Below are 21,769 nucleotides of genomic sequence, written 5' to 3' on the forward strand. Positions count from 1 at the left end.
ATAAAAATCCTATATATATATATATATATATATATATATATATATATAATGAAATGTATAAAATTTATATTAAATATTACAAAATACTAAATTACTAATTTAAAACAAATTTTTTTCAGATTCACTCAATTCTCTATTCCCTGTATGTTCTCTACTGAGCCATGCTCTACTAGATCAGACGCGTGCCATGGATCTCTTTGATGAGGTCTGAGACAATGACCTTTCGCTGGCTTTGCATCGGTCCAGCGTAGCTCTGCCAATCTCTCTGATTATTTAGGGCTCTCCTGGGGAAGGTCTACACAGATGCCTGGAGGAGTGGCAGGGGCCCTGGGCAGGCCTCCCATTAACTGTGGTTAGTTTTGTCAATACAATGCAAACAGGTTTTCTGTAAGGGGTTGGTTTAGGGTTAGGGGATAGAAAATAACGTTTGGTCTGTATAAATGTAATAGAAGTCTATGGAAAGTCCCCACAATTCACAGAAACAAATGTGTGTGTGTGTGTGTATATATGTATATGTGTATATATATACACATGTATTCATTTGTATAAATATGTATACGTTTGCATATTTGCATATATGGTAGTGTGTATATGTATGTGTGTTTTTACCTAAAATCTCAAATTGTGAGCATAGATGAACAAAATGTAATGAATTCATGTTATGACCAGTACTAACCAGTACTAAATAGTAAATATACTGGTGGAGTTTGATGCAAAATGTTTTCCTCGGTTACCATGTTGCTCAACGTATCTGGGTTTGCAGCACAATCCAGATTTGTATGAATCAGAACATGTATTTCAGGATTAAAAGAGTGGATCTTGGAGACATGAGAGCATTACAAAGAGGTTTTAGGATTACCCATCTTTATCCTGCTTTCTTGAAAGAGGCTTCCTGCCACGCAAGAGGGAGAGAATAAAACAAGGATTTAGAAGGCAATTTGAGGTCCAGATTCAGCCGTGACTCCATCTTTTATCCGAGGCCACGGTGTCCAAAATGACTGACTCTGCATTTCCTGTTTTCATTCTAACAACTTTCAGAGACCCCTATGTTGGTGGACAACTAGCACCTGGTGTTGGGTAGTGCTGTGATAACAGGGAAACAGTTTAGATGGCTTTTACATGGCCCACTTGTATATGTGTCCCAGAGGGTGAGATTAAACAGGGGTCTTCTTCAGGGCTGGGCCGACAGATGCCTTCTCTTTTGAACCTCTGCAGAGAGAGAGAGACTGGTTTTCTCGAATGCTGATACTAATCGGATTGGAGATGACATATTGCTAGGGTGAAGTGGATTGTCATGGTCCGAAGGGGAGGAAGAAGGGAGAGCAGGGGGTGGGGGGCTGAATCAGTAAGGACAGTGATTGGAAAGGGCTGTTTGTGGTTAGTGATCTATATCCTTGCTTTGGTAGATGGAATATGCAGAGGCTATATATACTCTTACACAGCATGATTGACAGTGTACTGTTGGAAAAACTGTCTGAATAACGGAGAGTCTCAGAAAACATTGTCTTCTCATGAAAAGATAAACACTACAGCAGACACTAACAGTATTAAGACACTCAAGTCTTAAAAAGACTTAAAAAGTCTCAATGCAATTGCATTAGATAGCAAAGTATCTTGGCATCTGCAAACAAATGACTTTTTAGAGCCATTTTTGCTATTAACGTTAACAAACTGGGTCTAATTTTTCAGTCAGTTCCCCTCAAGTTCACACAGGTGTAGTTGAACACATTTTGACAACCAAATGCAATAACAAAACAGCTCTTGTTTTATTAGTAACACTGTACAATAAGGTTAATTTCTTTATTATTATTTAATGCATTAGGTTTCATGAACTAACAAAGTGACAGTATTGACAGCATTTATGAATCTAGGTCAGTGTTAATTTATAAATGCACTGTTCCTAATTGTGAATTTGTGTTCAGTAGTTCAATACATTCATTTTAATTTATACACCTTGCTTTATGTATTAATATATGTAGAATTTAACATTAACCTAATGAATAAATGTTGTATGAGTATTGTTCATCACTATTTCAAGATAACTGTGTTAGCTAATTGAACTTTATTGTGACCTGCTACCGTTTTGTAATTTAAAACAAACATTGATTAAAAGTAAAAATTGCATTTGTGATATTTCTCTGAAGTTAATGCGACTTGCATACATTTTACACTACCGTTCAGAAGTTTGGGGTTGGAAAGATTTTTTTTTTTTGATGATCACTATATTTATTTGAAATAAAAACTAATAATGTGAAATATTATGAGTTAAAATAACTCTTTTATTTTAATGTATTTTAACGTAATGTATTCCTGCGATGGCAAAGCTGAATTTACAGCATCGTCACTCCAGTCTCAATATGCTGATTTGGTGCTCAAGAAACATTTCTTATTATCCATGTTGAAAACATACTGCTTAATATGTTTGTGGAATCCTTTATTCAGGGTTCTTTCATTAATAGAAGGATCAAAAGAATAGCATTTATTTGAAATAGAATCTTTTGTGACATAAATATATTTACTCTCACTTTTCATAAAATTAATCAAATTAAGGCATCCTTTCAAAAAAATATCTTACTGACCTCCAAACCCTTAAACAGTAGTATATGTAGTATAAGTCTTGCCCGAGTGTCTAAATACTTTGAGGACGGTGTATATCAAAGTGTGTGAGCCAGTTCACAGCATTCTTGTCTTTCTTCAAATCACACTTTTAGTTCTCCTTTACAGTGTTAACCAGCTCAAATATAGAGTCTATCATGATTTGTCTGTTTACTTTTTCTTGCAACTCTTAAAGAGACCTCACAGTATAACAGAAAGATTTCACGGCCTTTCATTCACTAGCTGCCAGAACCCCGGAGAGTTATTCACATCGCCTTTGTTGTTTTGATTTGCAGAGATTCAGAACAGAGTTTTCACCTAGTTTTGCACAATGCCTTTTGTATGAGCAATCCCAGGTTACTCTCTTCAACACCCAGGCCTGGTAATGAGCTTTTCACTCTAGTTAGAGGCCAGACCAGCACACAGATCTATTCAATGACACACACACTCTCAGAGAAAGACTAGACTAGAGACTTTCTCCTTTTTCCCACCTGCAGCTCTGATTAGCTTTCTGCCTTGGCTGCGTTCTCAATGGCCGAATCGCCCAGATTAAGGAAACAAATCAGAATGGAGTGGGGCGTTGGGGTTAAGTAAATCTCCGCAAGGCCTTTTTAAGTGAGCTGCGTTTTAATAGAGATCCTGTTAGAGGGTGATGAATAGAAGGCCGCACCATGCTGAACAGATGGCCACAGGAAAATTGAAAAGACGCAAGAGCACAAATCAAAGAAAGGTGCACCTCAGGGATCCTGTGGAGCCTCCCCACAAACACACACACACACAGGCCTTGGCCTGCACTAATGTGGCTGTGTTTATGGGGCCGTGACTGAGTGTTAGCGTTGGCTTTGTGGCCCCAGCTCAGACACAGAATTGTAAGGTCAGCACTGGCATCCGTCCAGGGCCATTGAATCTGTCCATTCCCTCGTGCCACATGGCTCAGGCTGGTCATTACTTTACTGCACTTCCAGAGACTTCCACACAAACACATTCTTTAACACTATTAAATTTGCACTGGTATAAGAAAGAAGCGTGTTTACCAATAGCAAATTCCGTGTTGCTTTTTAGTACTAAAGAACAATGAAAACTTAATATTTAAATATTTTAACTCATTAATTCATTCTATGTGTTATTTGTGTTCATTTAAAAAAACTAATTTTAATATAATAATAATTGATTAATTGGTCATGGAATATTTATATTTTTAATAGTTAATGTTAATGTGTCATGAAATAATAATAATGATGATGAACATTCTTAGTAAATAATACATTATTTGAAGCTGTTTTAAACCATAGAAACAACGAACACACTATATTTTAACAAGAAATAATAATCAAGAATGATTGCCTAATAAATAATAATAGCAATAATAATAATAATTATTGTTGTTGTTATATTTTTAATGTTTAAAGTGTAATGAATAATAATAATAATCACAATACTAATAGTAATGTATTATTATTATTATTACCAACATTTTATAATGGCTAATGTGTCCTGAAACTGTGATAAATATATATATTCATCTTTAAAGGGGCATTTTCTCACTGCTTTCCCTGACTGTAAATCTTCAGAGCATTGCCGGGTGCATTTTCACTGTCACTTAGCGTCTTCTAGTAGCACATTAGCGAATCTAGTGATCTCACCATTTGACAACAGCTACTGGTGCTGCAGAAATAGCTGTCACATTTATTAGGTTTAAAAGGACTTATGTAAATAATGAGATGTTTTAGCCTAGCCTGGTCCCAAACACAAGTGTTTGACTGTGTATGTGATTATGTGCTTGTTTTGTTTGTGTAGTATTTCCCAGGTCGTCCATCTGTAAAGAGTGCACTGAACACGGTGGACAGCTGGTTACAACAACAGAAGGGGTTGGAGATCAAATACAGTGATTTTAGAGATGTCCTGGACAACACTGTGCAGGTTAGACAAGCTTACCTGAGCAGAATATCTCAGAAAGAGCTTATGTTTTTTATTTTTTTCATGAATTTTTTAATTTTATGACTATAAATGATATTAGAAATGATAAATGAGAATTTTGACAACCAGACATTTGATATAGCAAAGTACCGCATTTATTTGAAAAGGTACCGGAGTTTGTCAATACCTTGACGTAAGCATTTCTCCACTTAGACTTGGGTCATGAGGTCAGTGTATTGGGATGCTGTCACTCATTTAAATTTATTAAAACATATATTTGACCTATTTAAGCCATTGCAAGCACCATTTCAAGCAATGGCATTCAACATCATATCCAGCCTGCAGAATAATGCAGAACACAAGCTATTTGGAAGAATGTTTCAACTGTTTTTACCCATACGATGAAAGTCAATGGGGTCCAAAACACATTGGACTCCACTGACTTACATTATATGGACAAAAGACACTGAGACATTTTTTCATCTTCTTTTGTGAAGAAAGTAAGTCAAAGAGAGTAAATGACAGAATTTTCATTTTTGATTGAACAAGATTTTATGATGCTGTCATAATACTGAAGCTTGCATGGCTACACACACAAACATACACGGAAGCAGTTAGTGACATCATTAGCTTTTAGCCACCCAATCAATGAATCAATGAGGAAGTAGGAAGGTGTCCCATAAGGAAAAGGGCTGGTGTCATCAAGATCATCACCTCTTATAGACACACCCACCAATCAACTGCTGAGTGACTCTGCACAGGAGACTGACCAATGGGAGATCTGGATTAATTCCAAAACGGGCCAAAGAGTTTAATGCTGTTTGATATGGGCTTTTAATTATGCATGAAGTGAAATATGATTGAAAATGATCCCTGAAGAGGTTTTATTTCTTATAACAGCCATACCTGTTTCAATTGCAGTATCCACCTCACTTCATTTGAAGAGTGACTGAAAGGAAAATTGATTGACTTCAATTGATTCTTGTTGTTTAAGTGAAACGCAAGTCAATTGAGACTGCATGTTGGTATGTGTGTGTGCTTTTAGACGAGTGACGCAGTGCTGCCTGAGGGTGTACAGTGGGTGGGCTGCCAGGGATCTCAAGCCCATTTCCGTGGATACCCCTGCACTGTTTGGACCCTCTTCCATGTGCTCACGGTGCAGGCTAAAGAAATGTCCAGCCCAGGTACTATTAGTGTGCACAGCACCTTAACTAGACTGTTAGTTATTTAGTAAATGCTCCCTTCTTTTCTTGACGCGAACCTACAACCTTGTGGTAATGAAATGGCATTCGCCACCCATATTTCTTGTATAATATGATATATATCAGAGTGAAAGAGTATTAAATGAGAAAAAAGCGGCAAGACTTAATTTTATTTATTGGGAATTAATATTAATGTGAAAAGTGTCTGTTCTATACCAGAATTTGCAGTCAGCTGTGAAAGACTGTGAAGTAAACATGGTCAAAAAGGAAGGTTGTTTAATACTTTTGATGAAAGAATTTTATTTGCCGTAATATGCACTGATGTCTACAATAAGGTCCTGTTTATACTAATGCGTTTTCGTTTTACAAAGGCATTTTAAAATGAAAACGATCCTCGTCTACACTGGCGTTTTCACTATGTTTCAGAAACGATCTCCGTCCACACTACACAGCCAAAAATGCATGTCACATGACCATAGATGCAGGTAAAACAATGAGCATGATGTTATTTGTTTGCACGGTCATCAAGGATACGCTGAGTGAATGTGGGCAGCCACGCCATCATTTTCAAAGTTCTCCGTTTTGGTCCGTTTACACTGAAACGCAACCTCTTGAGTTTTCAAACTAAAATGGGGTCTGCTTTTTTTTTTTTGAAAGTCTTTATTTTCAAGTGTCGAAAATGCCGAAGTTGTGTAAACGGCAGGCATAACTGTAGCAAAAGTTATGCATTTTAAAACAAAAACACACTAGTGTAAGAAACAGTGTTCCTGTAGCTCAGTAGAGCGCACCAAAACGTTGGTTTGATTCCCAGGAAACTGATTAAATTGTATACCATGAACGCAATGTAATGATTTGTTTAAAAGCATCAAATGCCAAATGCATAAATGTAAATGTGAATGTATTAAAGTAAAAAAAGATCAATTTTGACTTCATGACGTTTTAATGATATCATCTTTCAGAGATGCAATGTGCTGAGAAGAACAAATCAATGAAACATCAGGTCGCACAGTCTGATTTGTTGATCTTTGATATTTTTTTTGTGTGTTTGTTTCTGCTATAGACCTTACATATTTCAGACTTGTGTACTGTAAGTGGTCTAATTAAGCTCAGACTGAATTCTGTAGCCCATCTTGGCCTGTTGTTGACCTCAAGAGCTGCCATCAGCTGCCCTATGTCACAACCTTCAAGGCCCTTTTGAGATGGATGAGCCCTGTCTATTGTGTAAAGAAGGCCGACATGCATCTGTACTGGGCTGTGTGTGGCCGTCTGTGCATTCCTCTAGCATGTTTATAGTGCTTTTTGTTGAAAAATCAATTTTCGCCCCATGCAAATATACACAAGAGTGTCATGTTCCAGGAAACCAGTGTGTCGCTGTTATTCTTAGGCCTTGTTTTGCTGCTGGAAAAGTAATTGTGTGTAGGTAGAAAAGAGGGATTTGTTTAGATTATTGGAATCTGAAGGGTTAATATAAGACCCGGTGAACACAGCTTCTCCACTCACACTTAATCCAGCAGTTTACAGTGGGACGGAAGAGAAGCGGAGGGGGCATCTGTGTGTGGATGCGTGTTTGTGTTTGTGTGAGCGGGTGGAGGGGGGTCACGTAACCTGCAGATGGAAGGCCAGAGACGGGGTGTCCATCTGTCCACTGGCAATACTCTGGATTATGTCCACCAGCTAAACACAGAAAGAAAGAAGTGTACTAACCACAACACTAAAAGAGTATTCGGGGTCAGAACTGACCTGTCTACCTCTCCTGGTAACTGCAGTGACTTGTCCTCAGAATGTGTTGTGTTTGAGACGATAGATACTCAAGAATTAGTGTAAATTAATCTGGGGCCCAGAGGTTGGTTAGTTAGTGGAATGTTGTGTGTCTGAATTAACAGGTTATTACATTTTTGGATAGATTACTGATGGATTTTCATCTATTTTTAACCAATATTTAACTATTTGCTTGTGAAGATACACAGAAGGTCAAATATTATGGTATTATGTACTTTTGTATATTTTTTTATGAAGCCGTTATTGTAGAATTATGCCTTGTTAGAAGTTTTTCATTATTTATACTCCAATAAGTGATTAAATTACTGTAATATCACAAATGTGTATATAATATTATCAAATAAAATGTATTTATTATTATTATTAATGCATGATGTTATAATATATTAATAGTTTAACATATTTCATACGCTGGAAGTTGGCAGTGCTTCTTTTCTTGCAATGGCACTTTCATTCTTTTTTTAAACTTCCTTTTTTTGACCATTTCCTCTTTACTTTCTTCTCTTTCTCTCTCTTGATCTCAGACCCTCAGGAAGTGTTGCAGGCGATGAGAAGTTATGTCAGCAGTTTTTTCGGGTGCAGGCCATGTGCAACTCACTTTGAAAGTATGGCCCAAGAGAGCATGGATCATGTGACCTCGCTGTCCACCGCTGTCCTTTGGCTTTGGTCTCGCCACAACCGGGTCAACAACCGTCTGGCAGGTTAGTATTTTCAGTGTAAATAAATGTTAAGTGTTAAAACACATATGACTAACAATTAACGTGTATACAGTGGCCCCAAAAAGTATTTGCATAGTGTTTTTTTTTTTCTCCACTTAAAATTGGAAAAGCACACTTTTACATTTACTGTACTAAAAGAAATTTTTGCAATTACTTTTAAACAGTTGGTGGTGTAAGAGTGACTTTTTGTGGAAGTGTGAAGTCAATTCCCCTCAAGTTCACACAGAGTAACCACAAGTGTTATTCATCACATTAAGTATGGACGTATGTTCATGTGACCAGAAAGTGCCACAATATTTTTTGTCTACATTTTGAACAGTATACCTACCACTTAAAAATCTAATAAACCGTTTTCTTGAAAGGTTTGTTTGCACTATATTTCTGTACAATAAATGCCACTTGGTATGGTTTTTTTTGAGTGTGTCCAAATACTTCTGGGGGCCATAATAATCTAAGGATATTATTCAGTCCTGTCACTCCTGTTCATTGTATTAAGTTGGAGAAAAGAAGAGAGCACACCAGGAGTTTTTTTTTCCCTCTCCAGAGCACCAGTGCAGCTTCTTCCCTTTAAATCCCTTTAATTCGGCGATCCTCTGGGCAGACACCAGCTGTCCTGTTCTCTTCTATCTGTCTATCTCTCTCTATTTCTTTCTCTGTCCAGTTACATCCATCCCTTTTTCTATTTCTCACACCTTCTGTTGATCCCCATTTTATTTTATTTTTTAAATTATGCTCATTTATTATTCAGGTAGGAACATTGTGTTTTTTAATATTACAGTTTTTAGTTCTAATTCCCTAGTAAAAGTAAACATATTTGACATTTCATAAATAAAAATCTTAGTTATCTTTCTGACAACTTGTCAGCTTGCATAGCTGTTATGCATAAGGGCTATAAAGGGAGTTAGTTGCCTCTCTTCACACTTGCTTAATTCATTTGTTTGTCATCCTTTTGATGTCGCCTGCCTCTTTAGCGTCTGTCCCTTTTTACCAGCCACGAAGTCATGAATAATTGGACAAAAGTCCCCCATGCGTGTCCCCCTATGGCTCTTCTGTGTCCCTTGGTCCCCCGTCACTTCTGCTGATTAGGTCTCACTGTCTCTCATGTCCCAGGAGAGTCGTTCCAGCCGCTTGACAATTGATACAGCAACAGTGTCTCCTGCCTGGGGCACGCGGCCCTCTATTCCCCAGACGGCCGGGACAGCAGGTGGCACACGCCACGCCACCAGCATCAAGCCTCCCTCTGCTTTGTAATCTCTGTCCCAAGTAGCTAACACAAAGTGTGTGTTTCTGTGTGTGTGTGTGTGTGTGTGAGGTGGGTGGCACTCTCCCCTCCTCCTCCTTTGCCTCTGACACCCTTTATTCCTCTCGGTTCCCAAGATGGACCCTCCTCCTCCTGATCGTGAGCCTCTTTAGTAGTTCCCTCCCACCTCGCACACACAGAGCTAACCAGGCATGAATAGTGGCCTATTAGTATCACTGCTGCACAATTAATTTAACCGGCATAAAGGCCCAGGCAACAAACTCAGCCCAGCACTGCTGCCACTTGTCGAGGGAGGAGAGGTCTACAGAAGGAAGACAAATAAGTTTACCTTTGTGAGCTTCTTTATTTGCCCACTCACTTCTGTCCTGGCTTATTGCATACTGTGATGTATACTGACTATAATTTTTTTAAAATAGTATGCAGTATGCAGCACATGACCTAGCAACATTGCTTGTTTAATTTAGCAAGTGCTGCCAATTAGTTTTCTCAGAAACAAATGCTGTTGTTTTTTTTGTTTTTTTTCTTTGACCTAAAATCATTATTTGATCTGTCTGCCAAAATTAATGAACAAATTATAAAATAACACAATGCTGCAGTGTTCTGTGTAGTTGCTAGGTTATTACTATGTGTTGATAAGGTGTTCAGAGAGGTTTTTATTGAGTGGCTTCAATATATAGTTGGTGATTGCTAGGGTGTTTTTTAATGTGTTGCTGTGTGGTTACTAGGTTGTTCTTAGGTGGTTGCATACTAGCTCAAGTGAAAAAGCCTACCCACAAGTAGATTGTAACACTATAGATTAGGGAACACTATTCATTGTTAACTAGTTGCTTATTAGCATGCATGTTACTAATATTGGCTGTTTATTAGTACTTATATTGCACATATTGATGCCTTATTCTGCATGATTGTATTCTAGATCCCTTAACACTTCACAATACCTTTACTATCTTACTATCAATATGCATTAATTAGGAGTTTGAGGAAAAAACTCTTTGTTAATAGTGAATGTGTGTTTTCATTAATACGTATGGCTATGCTAAGTATACCCAATAGCGATGAAAAAAAATCACGGTTGATTTTGTGCATTTGTCACACTGGAAATGGCAGGTCAAGTCAGGTATTTCCATTGTGACATTTTTCATCCAGTGTACATTGCTTTTATACTGATATTCATTGCATTTTTTTTTCATACAAAAAAAATAGTATGGTAGTATGGCATTCTAAACATAACTATTGTTCCCTCTTTCTTCCTCTGTCTTGTCCACTGGTTCTCTTGAAAATGCCTAGGAGAAGATTAGCCTATATTTTTGTTCAGTGTTGAGAAGGTTACTTTGGAAATGTAACTGGTTACAGATTACAGTTACCCTATTTAAAATGTAATAAGTAGTGTAACTATTTCAATTACTGTATTAATGTAACTAGTTGCATTTGATTACTTTTCTAAATTTCTAATGAATGTTTTCAACTGTTAATCTTTTTGAAACATTTAAAGCAGGCAGGGTTAACCTTACAGTAGTACTCAACACTGACTACTGTCAGACTTTCAAAATCCTTCATCACTTGAATTAAGATTATAATAATTCAATTTTAAAGCACAGCCACCATACTTTAAAACCTCTTTTTACTTTGAGATCGTTCTGAGGTAAATACAGATTTAAAATAATAAGATTTAAAGTTTAATAGCTATTATACTGTTTTTAAAATCAAATATTTGTAACCCAATAGCAATGAAAAAAAATCACGGTTGATTTTGTGCATTTGTCACACTGGAAATGGCAGGTCAAGTCAGGTATTTCCATTGTGACATTTTTCATCCAGTGTACATTGCTTTTATACTGATATTCATTGCATTTTTTTTTCATACAAAAAAAATAGTATGGTAGTATGGCATTCTAAACATAACTATTGTTCCCTCTTTCTTCCTCTGTCTTGTCCACTGGTTCTCTTGAAAATGCCTAGGAGAAGATTAGCCTATATTTTTGTTCAGTGTTGAGAAGGTTACTTTGGAAATGTAACTGGTTACAGATTACAGTTACCCTATTTAAAATGTAATAAGTAGTGTAACTATTTCAATTACTGTATTAATGTAACTAGTTGCATTTGATTACTTTTCTAAATTTCTAATGAATGTTTTCAACTGTTAATCTTTTTGAAACATTTAAAGCAGGCAGGGTTAACCTTACAGTAGTACTCAACACTGACTACTGTCAGACTTTCAAAATCCTTCATCACTTGAATTAAGATTATAATAATTCAATTTTAAAGCACAGCCACCATACTTTAAAACCTCTTTTTACTTTGAGATCGTTCTGAGGTAAATACAGATTTAAAATAATAAGATTTAAAGTTTAATAGCTATTATACTGTTTTTAAAATCAAATATTTGTATAGCTATGACAGGAAACACTGGCATCTGACAATGCCAATAAGAAAAAAACAGTCAATCTTAAAAAATAAAGCATATACATAAACCCAAATAGAAGATAGAATAGTTATCGAATAAGCATTGTGTCCTATTCTGTGTCCTAAACTCCTGAAACATTGGTGTCTCATATTTTAGAGCAGTCAGTGCAATTTGGGAAAGAAATCAATCAAATATGTATGTGTGTGAAAATATTCAGATGTAACCCCCTTTGTAATCATTACCATTTTCATAAGTAACTGTAACTTAATTACACTTTATTTTAAGGTGTCCTTTTATAATATTACTCAGTGCTTAAATGTATAATTACACTGGAACAAGGACACCTTAAAATAAATTGTGACCTTTTTTTCTCAGTAACTGTAACAGTTACATTTCCGCTACATGTAACTAGTTACTCCCCAACACTGTGTTTGTTTTGCATTCGTTTAGTCAGTCCTCCAATCCTCCCTTCATCTGAACACAGAAGCCCTGCCCACCCATCGGCACTCACATTCATTCCTGTTTACCAGAACCTGTCCCGCGCGACAGCTCCTTCTCTATTCACACGCATGAATATTAATGCACCGCCCCGGCAAGCTTTGTATCAATGTTAACAGTGCTACAGCTGAAGTCACCTTTGTGCTGAAGGGCTCCATGATTAAAAGTAAGATCTTCATAGGCATTGCATCACAGCCAGATATGAGTGCTGTCACAGAGCCATGCATAAAGACCCCTGGGTTCCCGTAGACACATAGTAAAATTGATGTATCTCTTATGTAAAGTGTGGTATGCAGAGTACATCCACACATGCATATATACATCAGATTAATCTACGTAAGAGATGGGGGGAGGGATGTAAACTAAATGCTGCTGCCACCTCTTGTAGTGTCCCGGCCACCCCCGTGACATCCGCCACAAGCAATTTATTAGCGGATGCCTCCGTCTGGGATGGCGTTTGGGGGGAGGGAGGAAAGGAAAACATCTGAGGGGAAAAAATAGTAATTCATTAGAGGGAGAGCTGCAGCCTAGAGGTGCTGGCTTTCATATTCAATTTGGAGATGGTGGCATGTTCATAGGGGGTGTGAAGAGAAGAGGCCGGTGTGTGTGTGTGTGTGTGTGTGTGTGGATGGGGAGGGGTGTCTTGTTCACCCCAACCTCATCTATTATCTTCACGATCCTCCCTCTGGGAGAGCCCACAGGTCTATTGATCATGTCTTTAGACCTGTCACACGCGCACACACACACGGTTCACACAGCACCTCAAGGTTAGGCAAAATTCAGAATTTTGAATGACAGGAAGAGGAATTGCAGCAGAAATTCAACAGATACTCAGCCTTTTTTTCACTAGTCTAACTTAGTTTTTCTTATTTATTTTCTGATATGCAGAATGAGTTTTGTCATACAGATTTGAATCTACAAAATACTGTTTTCAGATACTTTTATAAAACTTTTTCTGAGAAAAGAGTTCTTCTCCAGGTTTTGTTAAACTGTCAACTCAGAATTGATTAACATGTCCTTTGGGCTTTTCCCACTTAACTTAACACCACGTTAAATAATTAATCTTTTTAAAATGGGTTTAAGCCTGTTTTAAGCCTAAGTAGGTGAATCTCATGAAAACATGTCCAGGTCGCATTTAAATGTAAATATATAATACATTTAATATAAATATTATTTATATTATGTATAAATGAAGCCTTTTTAAGCTTTTGCAGTGTGAAATTATTTTCATAACAATTAAGCCCATTTACCCCTTTTTTAATACAAGCAGAAAATGTACTTTGGATTTTTTATTCCAGTTATTCTCAATTATTCTCATTTGATTCTTATTATTTTAATTATTACTTTAATTTTCCTGTAATAGAAACAAAATCGTCTTTTATTTAAACCAGAATAAATTAAGAGTTGTACAAAAAATATTTATGATACAGTAAATACTTAGACATTTATTTATATATATACAGTATATATATCATTTTTTATATAATTGTTTTTTTTTTTACTGTAATGAGGATGGGATTTCGTTTTTGTTAAAATAGGCTTCATTTTCTTCATGCAAAATATAATTTCTACACACACACACATACACACATATATTTTTAATAAGACTCGAACATGTTCTTGAAAAAAGCAATATTTATGTACATAACATGACTTCAGTGGCAGTTGTGATTTAGTTGTTCATTGTCAAAACTCGCCCTTTGATTTATGGTTGATCTGGTTTATAACACTCCTTTTTTGACTGTTTATGAAATTATGAAACTCCCCCTGACAGCTGTTTTTCTTATCCCACACAGGAGAACTCAGCGAGGACCCCCATTTCCCTAAGATTCAGTGGCCATCTCCGGAGTTGTGTCCTAGCTGTCATGGTTTAAAGAAGACCGGTGAGCACAGCTGGAACCAAGAAGAGGTGCTGACCTTCCTCCGAAACTACTTTTCTTCAGCTCACATTCTAACAGACTACCTGCAAGACGAGACCCAGGCTCTCATCTATCAGAGAAACCGACTCACGGCAGCTCGGATGGAGAAAGAAGCCGGACGCGGGGCGGAAAGGAGAGCTCGAGAGGTTCTGGACAGCCACCCTGCCGAAGAGCCTCAAGAAGAAGAGCAGCAGGAGGAGGAGGAGGAAGAACCAGCACTGGAGGAGCAAGCTGGTGAGCCGTACCCTGCGGGGTTAGACCGAATGGGGGCGGCTGAAGCAGACAAGGCTGATAACCTGGCACCTTGGGAGAAGCCACAGCGGCCACAGTCCCAACACAAACCAAAAATTGTGGGAATGAAATTACGGGAGCCCCAGGAAGACATAGTAGACCTGGATTTATTTGTCAACCAACACTATAAAGCCAAAGCCCTCCGAGCTGCAGCCATGTCTGGCGTAGTGCGACAGAGGAGTCTGAAGAAGGAGGAGGATGTGGAAGACCTCCAGTTTGAGGGAGGCTGGAGGGTGAAGCGAGACCTGGGAAGTCAGGAAGAGAACCTCGGTGCTGGGGTCGGGATAGAGCCGTACCCCAGACCCCAAAGCAAGCGCTGGATGTCCCTGCTCAGTGTGGGATTCTCCAGGCTGGATGTGAGCCTGTGTGTCCTGCTGTATCTCCTCTCCACCATGTGTCTGCTCGCCATGTACCTGTATTTCAAACTGAGGAAAAAGCTGCGACGTGCTAAAGTGTCTCTGCCCTAGAGCATCGCTCCAGTGCAAACTTTTACTTTATAGCAGGAATGACCAACTCTTACAATCTGTGGCTACTAGAGAAACCGTCAGCTTCAGCGCCAAAGTATTGATGCACAGAAATCGAGAGTTTACAAAGAACTGTTTTTAATTTGATGGTAATTCATTTTGTTTTACAGACCCTACACTTGTCTGTGAAGGGCTGCTTGTGGTCTGTTTTTTTTCTTTTCTTTTAACTCCTGAGTTTCTTTTTTTTTAAGCATCTAGTGATGGAAAAATTATAATCGTAATTGATGTCTTTTATTTGTTTATCGTACAAAAACTAATTTTTATATGACCACTCATCAAAGAATTCTAAAACATTTTATTGCATTCATAAAAGCACCAACCATTTTGTATAATTTCCGTAAAACAAAATTAAGATTTAAGAAATACTTTATCACAATAACATAGCATCTTTGACATGACCTTTTTTTAAGTAAAATAATTAAATGCATATTTTTTGGAATTTGGAACCCAATGAACTCTTACCGTGGTTATCATAATGAAAATATCTGTGTGTTTAATTCTTTTAATTTCACCGTGATTTTACTGCCTGTCCATTCACTGTGCCTTTCTGATAAAATATTTTAAGATGTGAATTTGTACCGCAGAGCAACTCTATACAAGTACCTGAAACAATAAGAATCACAGACATTATGGTTTTTGCCCATTAGATAAGCAAGAACTAAATATTCGTACTGAAATGGAATGCTTTGCTGGGTAAAATCTGATTAAAATTATTTTTTCTAAAAACATCTTTCTTGTATTGTTTTTAAAACTCTTTAAAACTTCTGCCATGTTTTGAGATGTCTTTTGTGTTGTTTTGTTTTATTTTTACAACTTTTTACATTTCCAGTGTCTTGTAACCTGTAGTTGGTGTGCAGCCCAAACTAACCTGACTGAAAGTCACTTGAAAAAATAAAGGCAGGAATAAACTGCACTACTTTTTTTTTGCAAATTTTTGGCCCAATTTGCAGTCTGAAATTGCTAGTTGCAAAAATTCAGGGCCTGTCTGCCTATTTTTGGCACTCAGAAAATCACGTAGTGTATGATAGCTTCTTATTATAATTCCTTCAATTTGGAGGATTTCAAACACGTTTCATATTTTGGGTCAATTTTAGAAAACATTTGGTTTCATCATGTCATGATTCACAATTTTCTCTGTGGCCATTTACAAAGTCAGTAAGTGTATGATGCCTATTGTTTTAGTTTTAGACCATTCCCGAAGATTTTACTCATTTCTCAATCAAACCTCTGTAAAACACTGTAAACTTGACTATGTTCCATTCATGATATACCTTGACTATAACATCTTTCTCCATTGTATCATTTCTGAAGCCTGAGCATCGCTCACCCTATCAGTGTCGTGTATGTTTGTCTTAATGAATAGCTCATGTGTTGTGATTAAGGGTGTCTGGGTTAAGGAGTGGTCTGGAAAGGGGTGAGCGGACCCACGGGTGGAAGAACAAGCCTGTTGCCATCTGGTCTGTTTTGCTAGCTAAATCCTAACAATTTCATTGGGATTATAGCAAGTGAGTAATCCTGCTTTCCTTTGGGTCTGCGGGAGATTACCACGGGGATTAGCCCCCACCGATAATAAACTTTATTAAAACGCAATCGGCTTTCAAAGGCCTCTTCCCTCACACACTTGGAAGTTGGCTCTGCCCGGGAGGGGGTGGTGACCCCAGGGAGAGAGGATCTGAAGAGGAGCGCTGGAAGACAAGGGTTTGAAGTGTTCCAGATTACAGGCTCATCTGAAGGACCCCATCGCCTGATCTTGAGCTTTAGGGTTTTCGTGGAAATCTGAGCTCTGTACTTTTGTCCCACATCTCTATCTGCTTGTCCCATTTTTTTTTCCTTTACTAGATGTACTGTATAAACCTTTGTGTTGACAGCGTTTTGAAAACTGTTGAAAAGGAAAGCTCTGAAGTTCAAGGCTTCTAGCAGAGGACAAAGAGGATGAGTATAGATCAGATGATCAAAAAACTTACTAGCGGCATTTAAAGGGACAGTTCACCCAAAAATCATCATTTACTCACCCTCATGTCATTCCAAACCTTTATTTTTTGGGTGTAAACTGTCTCTTTAAGACCTATTTAAGAATTAGCTGTGCTATTACTTTTCAGGTTATTGGAGTTTAATTTTTATTTAATTTATTATTATTATTTTATGTAGATTGCCCTGTATATTATATCTAACTCTTTTAAATTGGCGGAGCTTTGTACATCCCAGCAACTTTGCGCATACACTGGTGAGTAGTACACAATAAAGTCATGGATTCTCTGTCCATCCTTGCTAGTGTTTCTATGTACAAATCAGACTGTATAACACATAATACACTTCCTATTCCCTGCCAGACCTGAGTGAGGGACCTGTTTGTGTGCCATGAGAACAATGGAACCAAAGCAACATTCCCAGCCCCCAACCAAAAGCGGCAGAAAGCAAGGGTAAAACATCACCTTGTGTTGCTAGTGTTGTGTTCCATAAATTAGACAATGCTGGGTTTTATTGCTGAGGTCCTCCAACATGTACTTTGCGTGTTTATGGCCTATCGCATACTGGTATTAAAATGCTGGACAGGTTTGATACCTCTGCTGTCATACCACTCTGATTTTAATAATAATAAAGCTTCTGCCATAGATGTACACAGGGTGTGTGAGTGTGTATGCACAGTGAGAGTGAATTAATTCTGTGAAGAGAGGAAAAGGGTTAATATATGGTTCTGTTATTGTAGCTCATTTATACTCTGACCCCTGAATGCTACATTTAGCCCTAAAGCAGGAGCCAAACAGGTCAGATTAATCTCATTTTACTACCGGCATTCCTCCCCTTGTACATAATACATATTTTGAGATGCAGCACTCATTCCCAATTATTTTTTTTAAAGGTTCTTAGTATCTCCTTTTGTTTTGGTAGTGTTTTTGGAACCAACAAGAACAAGTCAATACTACATAACTAAAGATTTGTGGTCCTCTTTCATCAAAACTTTGTGTATTAATAGAAAGTCGGTCTTTTCTGTACTACTGTTACAGATTCTGTTCTCCTGTGAATGCTTTGGAACATGAATGCAGGTATTCGGTCCCATTCAGACACTATAACATCAGTAAGGTGAGGAAGTGATGTTAGATTACATTCATTCTTCCAATTCATCCCCGAGGATTTCAGGTTTGGATTTTGTGAAGGTCAGTCAAGTTTCGCTCAGTAAATCATTTCTTTATAAATCTTACACTCTAAAAAAATGCTGGGTTAAACACAACCCAGCGCTGGGTAAAATATGGGCAAACCCAGCGATTGGGTTGTTTTGACCCAGCATTTGGGTTAAATGGAACCAAAGCAACATTCCCAGCCCCCAACCAAAAGCGGCAGAAAGCAAGGGTAAAACATCACCTTGTGTTGCTAGTGTTGTGTTCCATAAATTAGACAATGCTGGGTTTTATTGCTGAGGTCCTCCAACATGTACTTTGCGTGTTTATGGCCTATCGCATACTGGTATTAAAATGCTGGACAGGTTTGATACCTCTGCTGTCATACCACTCTGATTTTAATAATAATAAAGCTTCTGCCATAGATGTACACAGGGTGTGTGAGTGTGTATGCACAGTGAGAGTGAATTAATTCTGTGAAGAGAGGAAAAGGGTTAATATATGGTTCTGTTATTGTAGCTCATTTATACTCTGACCCCTGAATGCTACATTTAGCCCTAAAGCAGGAGCCAAACAGGTCAGATTAATCTCATTTTACTACCGGCATTCCTCCCCTTGTACATAATACATATTTTGAGATGCAGCACTCATTCCCAGCTTTAATGCTGTCAGTCAGAATGGACGGATGGGCAGGCGAGAGGAGGCACAACATGCTAATCAAGCCCTTACTATAGTTACCAGTTGCACTTGAGGGAAGGTGTATTATATTATATCATATTATATTATATTATAAATAATGTTAATAATAATTGTATTATTCAGAATTAGAATTTTATATATTTGATTATATATTTATAATGTTTATATTGTATCTTAATATTATTTGTGTTAAATTATTTTTTTTAAAGGTTCTTAGTATCTCCTTTTGTTTTGGTAGTGTTTTTGGAACCAACAAGAACAAGTCAATACTACATAACTAAAGATTTGTGGTCCTCTTTCATCAAAACTTTGTGTATTAATAGAAAGTCGGTCTTTTCTGTACTACTGTTACAGATTCTGTTCTCCTGCCTGTGAATGGGAACATGAATGCAGGTATTCGGTCCCATTCAGACACTATAACATCAGTAAGGTGAGGAAGTGATGTTAGATTACATTCATTCTTCCAATTCATCCCCGAGGATTTCAGGTTTGGATTTTGTGAAGGTCAGTCAAGTTTCGCTCAGTAAATCATTTCTTTATAAATCTTACACTCTAAAAAAATGCTGGGTTAAACACAACCCAGCGCTGGGTAAAATATGGGCAAACCCAGCGATTGGGTTGTTTTGACCCAGCATTTGGGTTAATTTGAGCCACTCGAGCAGGACCGCTCGCTTTCTGGCCGCAAACGAGATAAAGGCCCTGATGCACTTCAAGTGAAATCAAAGATTAACAGGGTGTGACGTCATTTTGAACAAAATCGGACCAAATCAGCATTTTTTTGGAGTCCCACACATAACGTGGATACACTCTAAAAAATGCTGGGTTAAATACAACCCAGCGCTGGGTAAAATATGGGCAAACCCAGCGATTGGGTTGTTTTGACCCAGCGGTTGGGTTACTGCCCAGAAGGTTGGGTTAAACATTTAACCCAACTGTTGGTTGAAAACAACCCAATCGCTGGGTTTGTCCATATTTTACCCAGCGCTGGGTTGTATCTAACCCAGCATTTTTTTAGAGTGTACTTTGCACACAGGAGCACCGTGATGCTGAAACATTAAAGATACACCCTATTCAGGTATATTACATTATCGTCTTTTGATCCAATGTCATATGAAAGCAAGTAGATACAGTGGGTACGGAAAGTATTCAGACCCCCTTAAATTTTTCACTCTTTGTTATATTGCAGCCATTTGCTAAAATCATTTAAGTTAATTTTTTTTCCTCATTAATGTACACACAGAACCCCATATTGACAGCCTGTCCATTTCTTCTGATCATCCTTGAGATGGTTCTACACCTTCGTTTGAGTCCAGCTGTGTTTGATTATACTGATTGGACTTGATGGACTTGATTACACACCTGTCTATATAAGACCTTACAGCTCACAGTGCATGTCAGAGCAAATGAGAATCATGAGAATCATGGAACTGCCTGAAGAGCTCAGAGACAGAATTGTGGCAAGGCACAGATCTGACCAAGGTTACAAAAAAATTTCTGCTGCACTTAAGGTTCCTAAGAGCACAGTGGCCTCCATAATCCTTAAATGGAAGAAGTTTGGGACGACCAGAACCCTTCCTAAAGCTGGCCGTCCGGCCAAACTGAGCTATCGGGGGAGAAGAGCCTTGGTGAGACAGGTAAAGAAGAACCCAAAGATCACTGTAGCTGAGCTCCAGAGATGCAGTCGGGAGATGGGAGAAAGTTGTAGAAAGTCAACCATCACTGCAGCCCTCCACCAGTCGGGGCTTTATGGCAGAGTGGCCCGACGGAAGCCTCTCCTCAGTGCAAGACACATGAAAGCCCGCATGGAGTTTGCTAAAAAACACCTGAAGGACTCCAAGATGGTGAGAAATAAGATTCTCTGGTCTGATGAGACCAAGATAGAACTTTTTGGCCTTAATTCTAAGAGGTATGTGTGGAGAAAACCAGGCACTGCTCATCACCTGTCCAATACAGTCCCAACAGTGAAGCATGGTGGTGGCAGCATCATGCTGTGGGGGTGTTTTTCAGCTGCAGGGACAGGACGACTGGTTGCAATCGAGGGAAAGATGAATGCGGCCAAGTACAGGGATATCCTGGACGAAAACCTTCTCCAGAGTGCTCAGGACCTCAGACTGGGCCGAAGGTTTACCTTCCAACAAGACAATGACCCTAAGCACACAGCTAAAATAACGAAGGAATGGCTTCACAACAACTCTGTGACTGTTCTTGAATGGCCCAGCCAGAGCCCCGACTTAAACCCAATTGAGCATCTCTGGAGAGACCTAAAAATGGCTGTCCACCAACGTTTACCATCCAACCTGACAGAACTGGAGAGGATCTGCAAGGAGGAATGGCAGAGGATCCCCAAATCCAGGTGTGAAAAACTTGTTGCATCTTTCCCAAAAAGACTCATGGCTGTATTAGATCAAAAGGATGCTTCTACTAAATACTGAGCAAAGGGTCTGAATACTTAGGACCATATGATATTTCAGTTTTTCTTTTTTAATAAATCTGCAAAAATGTCAAAAATTCTGTGTTTTTCTGTCAATATGGGATGCTGTGTGTACATTAATGAGGAAAAAAAATGAACTTAAATGATTTTAGCAAATGGCTGCAATATAACAGAGTGAAAAATTTAAGGGGGTCTGAATACTTTCCGTACCCACTGTATATGCACAGCTTCTTGGCAGTGGCTGTGGATCTGCTGACTTGAGATCAGTGTTACTGGTCTTCATATACAGACTGCAGAATAAAGTGAAAAAGGTTGTCTGAGATCAGCGTAAGTCTAACCTCTATCCTGAAAGCTTACATTCTTCTCAATAAGATGTCAATAAGATGAGTTTGGATGGCTTCCAGAGCATGTCCA

At 38.1% G+C, this 21,769-nt stretch overlaps 1 protein-coding gene across 1 annotated transcript in view; it reads left to right on the forward strand.

Annotated features, from left to right (window-relative positions):
- Nucleotides 1–15,316, forward strand: part of LOC107755296 (sulfhydryl oxidase 1-like) — a 26,534-nt gene extending 11,218 nt beyond the window's left edge. The window contains exons 9-12 of the mRNA XM_016572044.1: nucleotides 4,393–4,515; nucleotides 5,558–5,696; nucleotides 8,018–8,194; nucleotides 14,172–15,316. Coding sequence (XP_016427530.1) covers nucleotides 4,393–4,515; nucleotides 5,558–5,696; nucleotides 8,018–8,194; nucleotides 14,172–15,052 — 1,320 coding nt within the window. The 3' untranslated portion in view covers nucleotides 15,053–15,316. The remainder of the gene's footprint in view (nucleotides 1–4,392; nucleotides 4,516–5,557; nucleotides 5,697–8,017; nucleotides 8,195–14,171) is intronic.
- The last annotated feature ends 6,453 nt before the right edge of the window (nucleotides 15,317–21,769 follow it).

The sequence above is a fragment of the Sinocyclocheilus rhinocerous genome, unplaced genomic scaffold (genome assembly GCF_001515625.1).
Source record: "Sinocyclocheilus rhinocerous isolate Xijiao unplaced genomic scaffold, SAMN03320098_v1.1 scaffold2637, whole genome shotgun sequence".
Lineage (NCBI taxonomy): Eukaryota > Metazoa > Chordata > Actinopteri > Cypriniformes > Cyprinidae > Sinocyclocheilus > Sinocyclocheilus rhinocerous.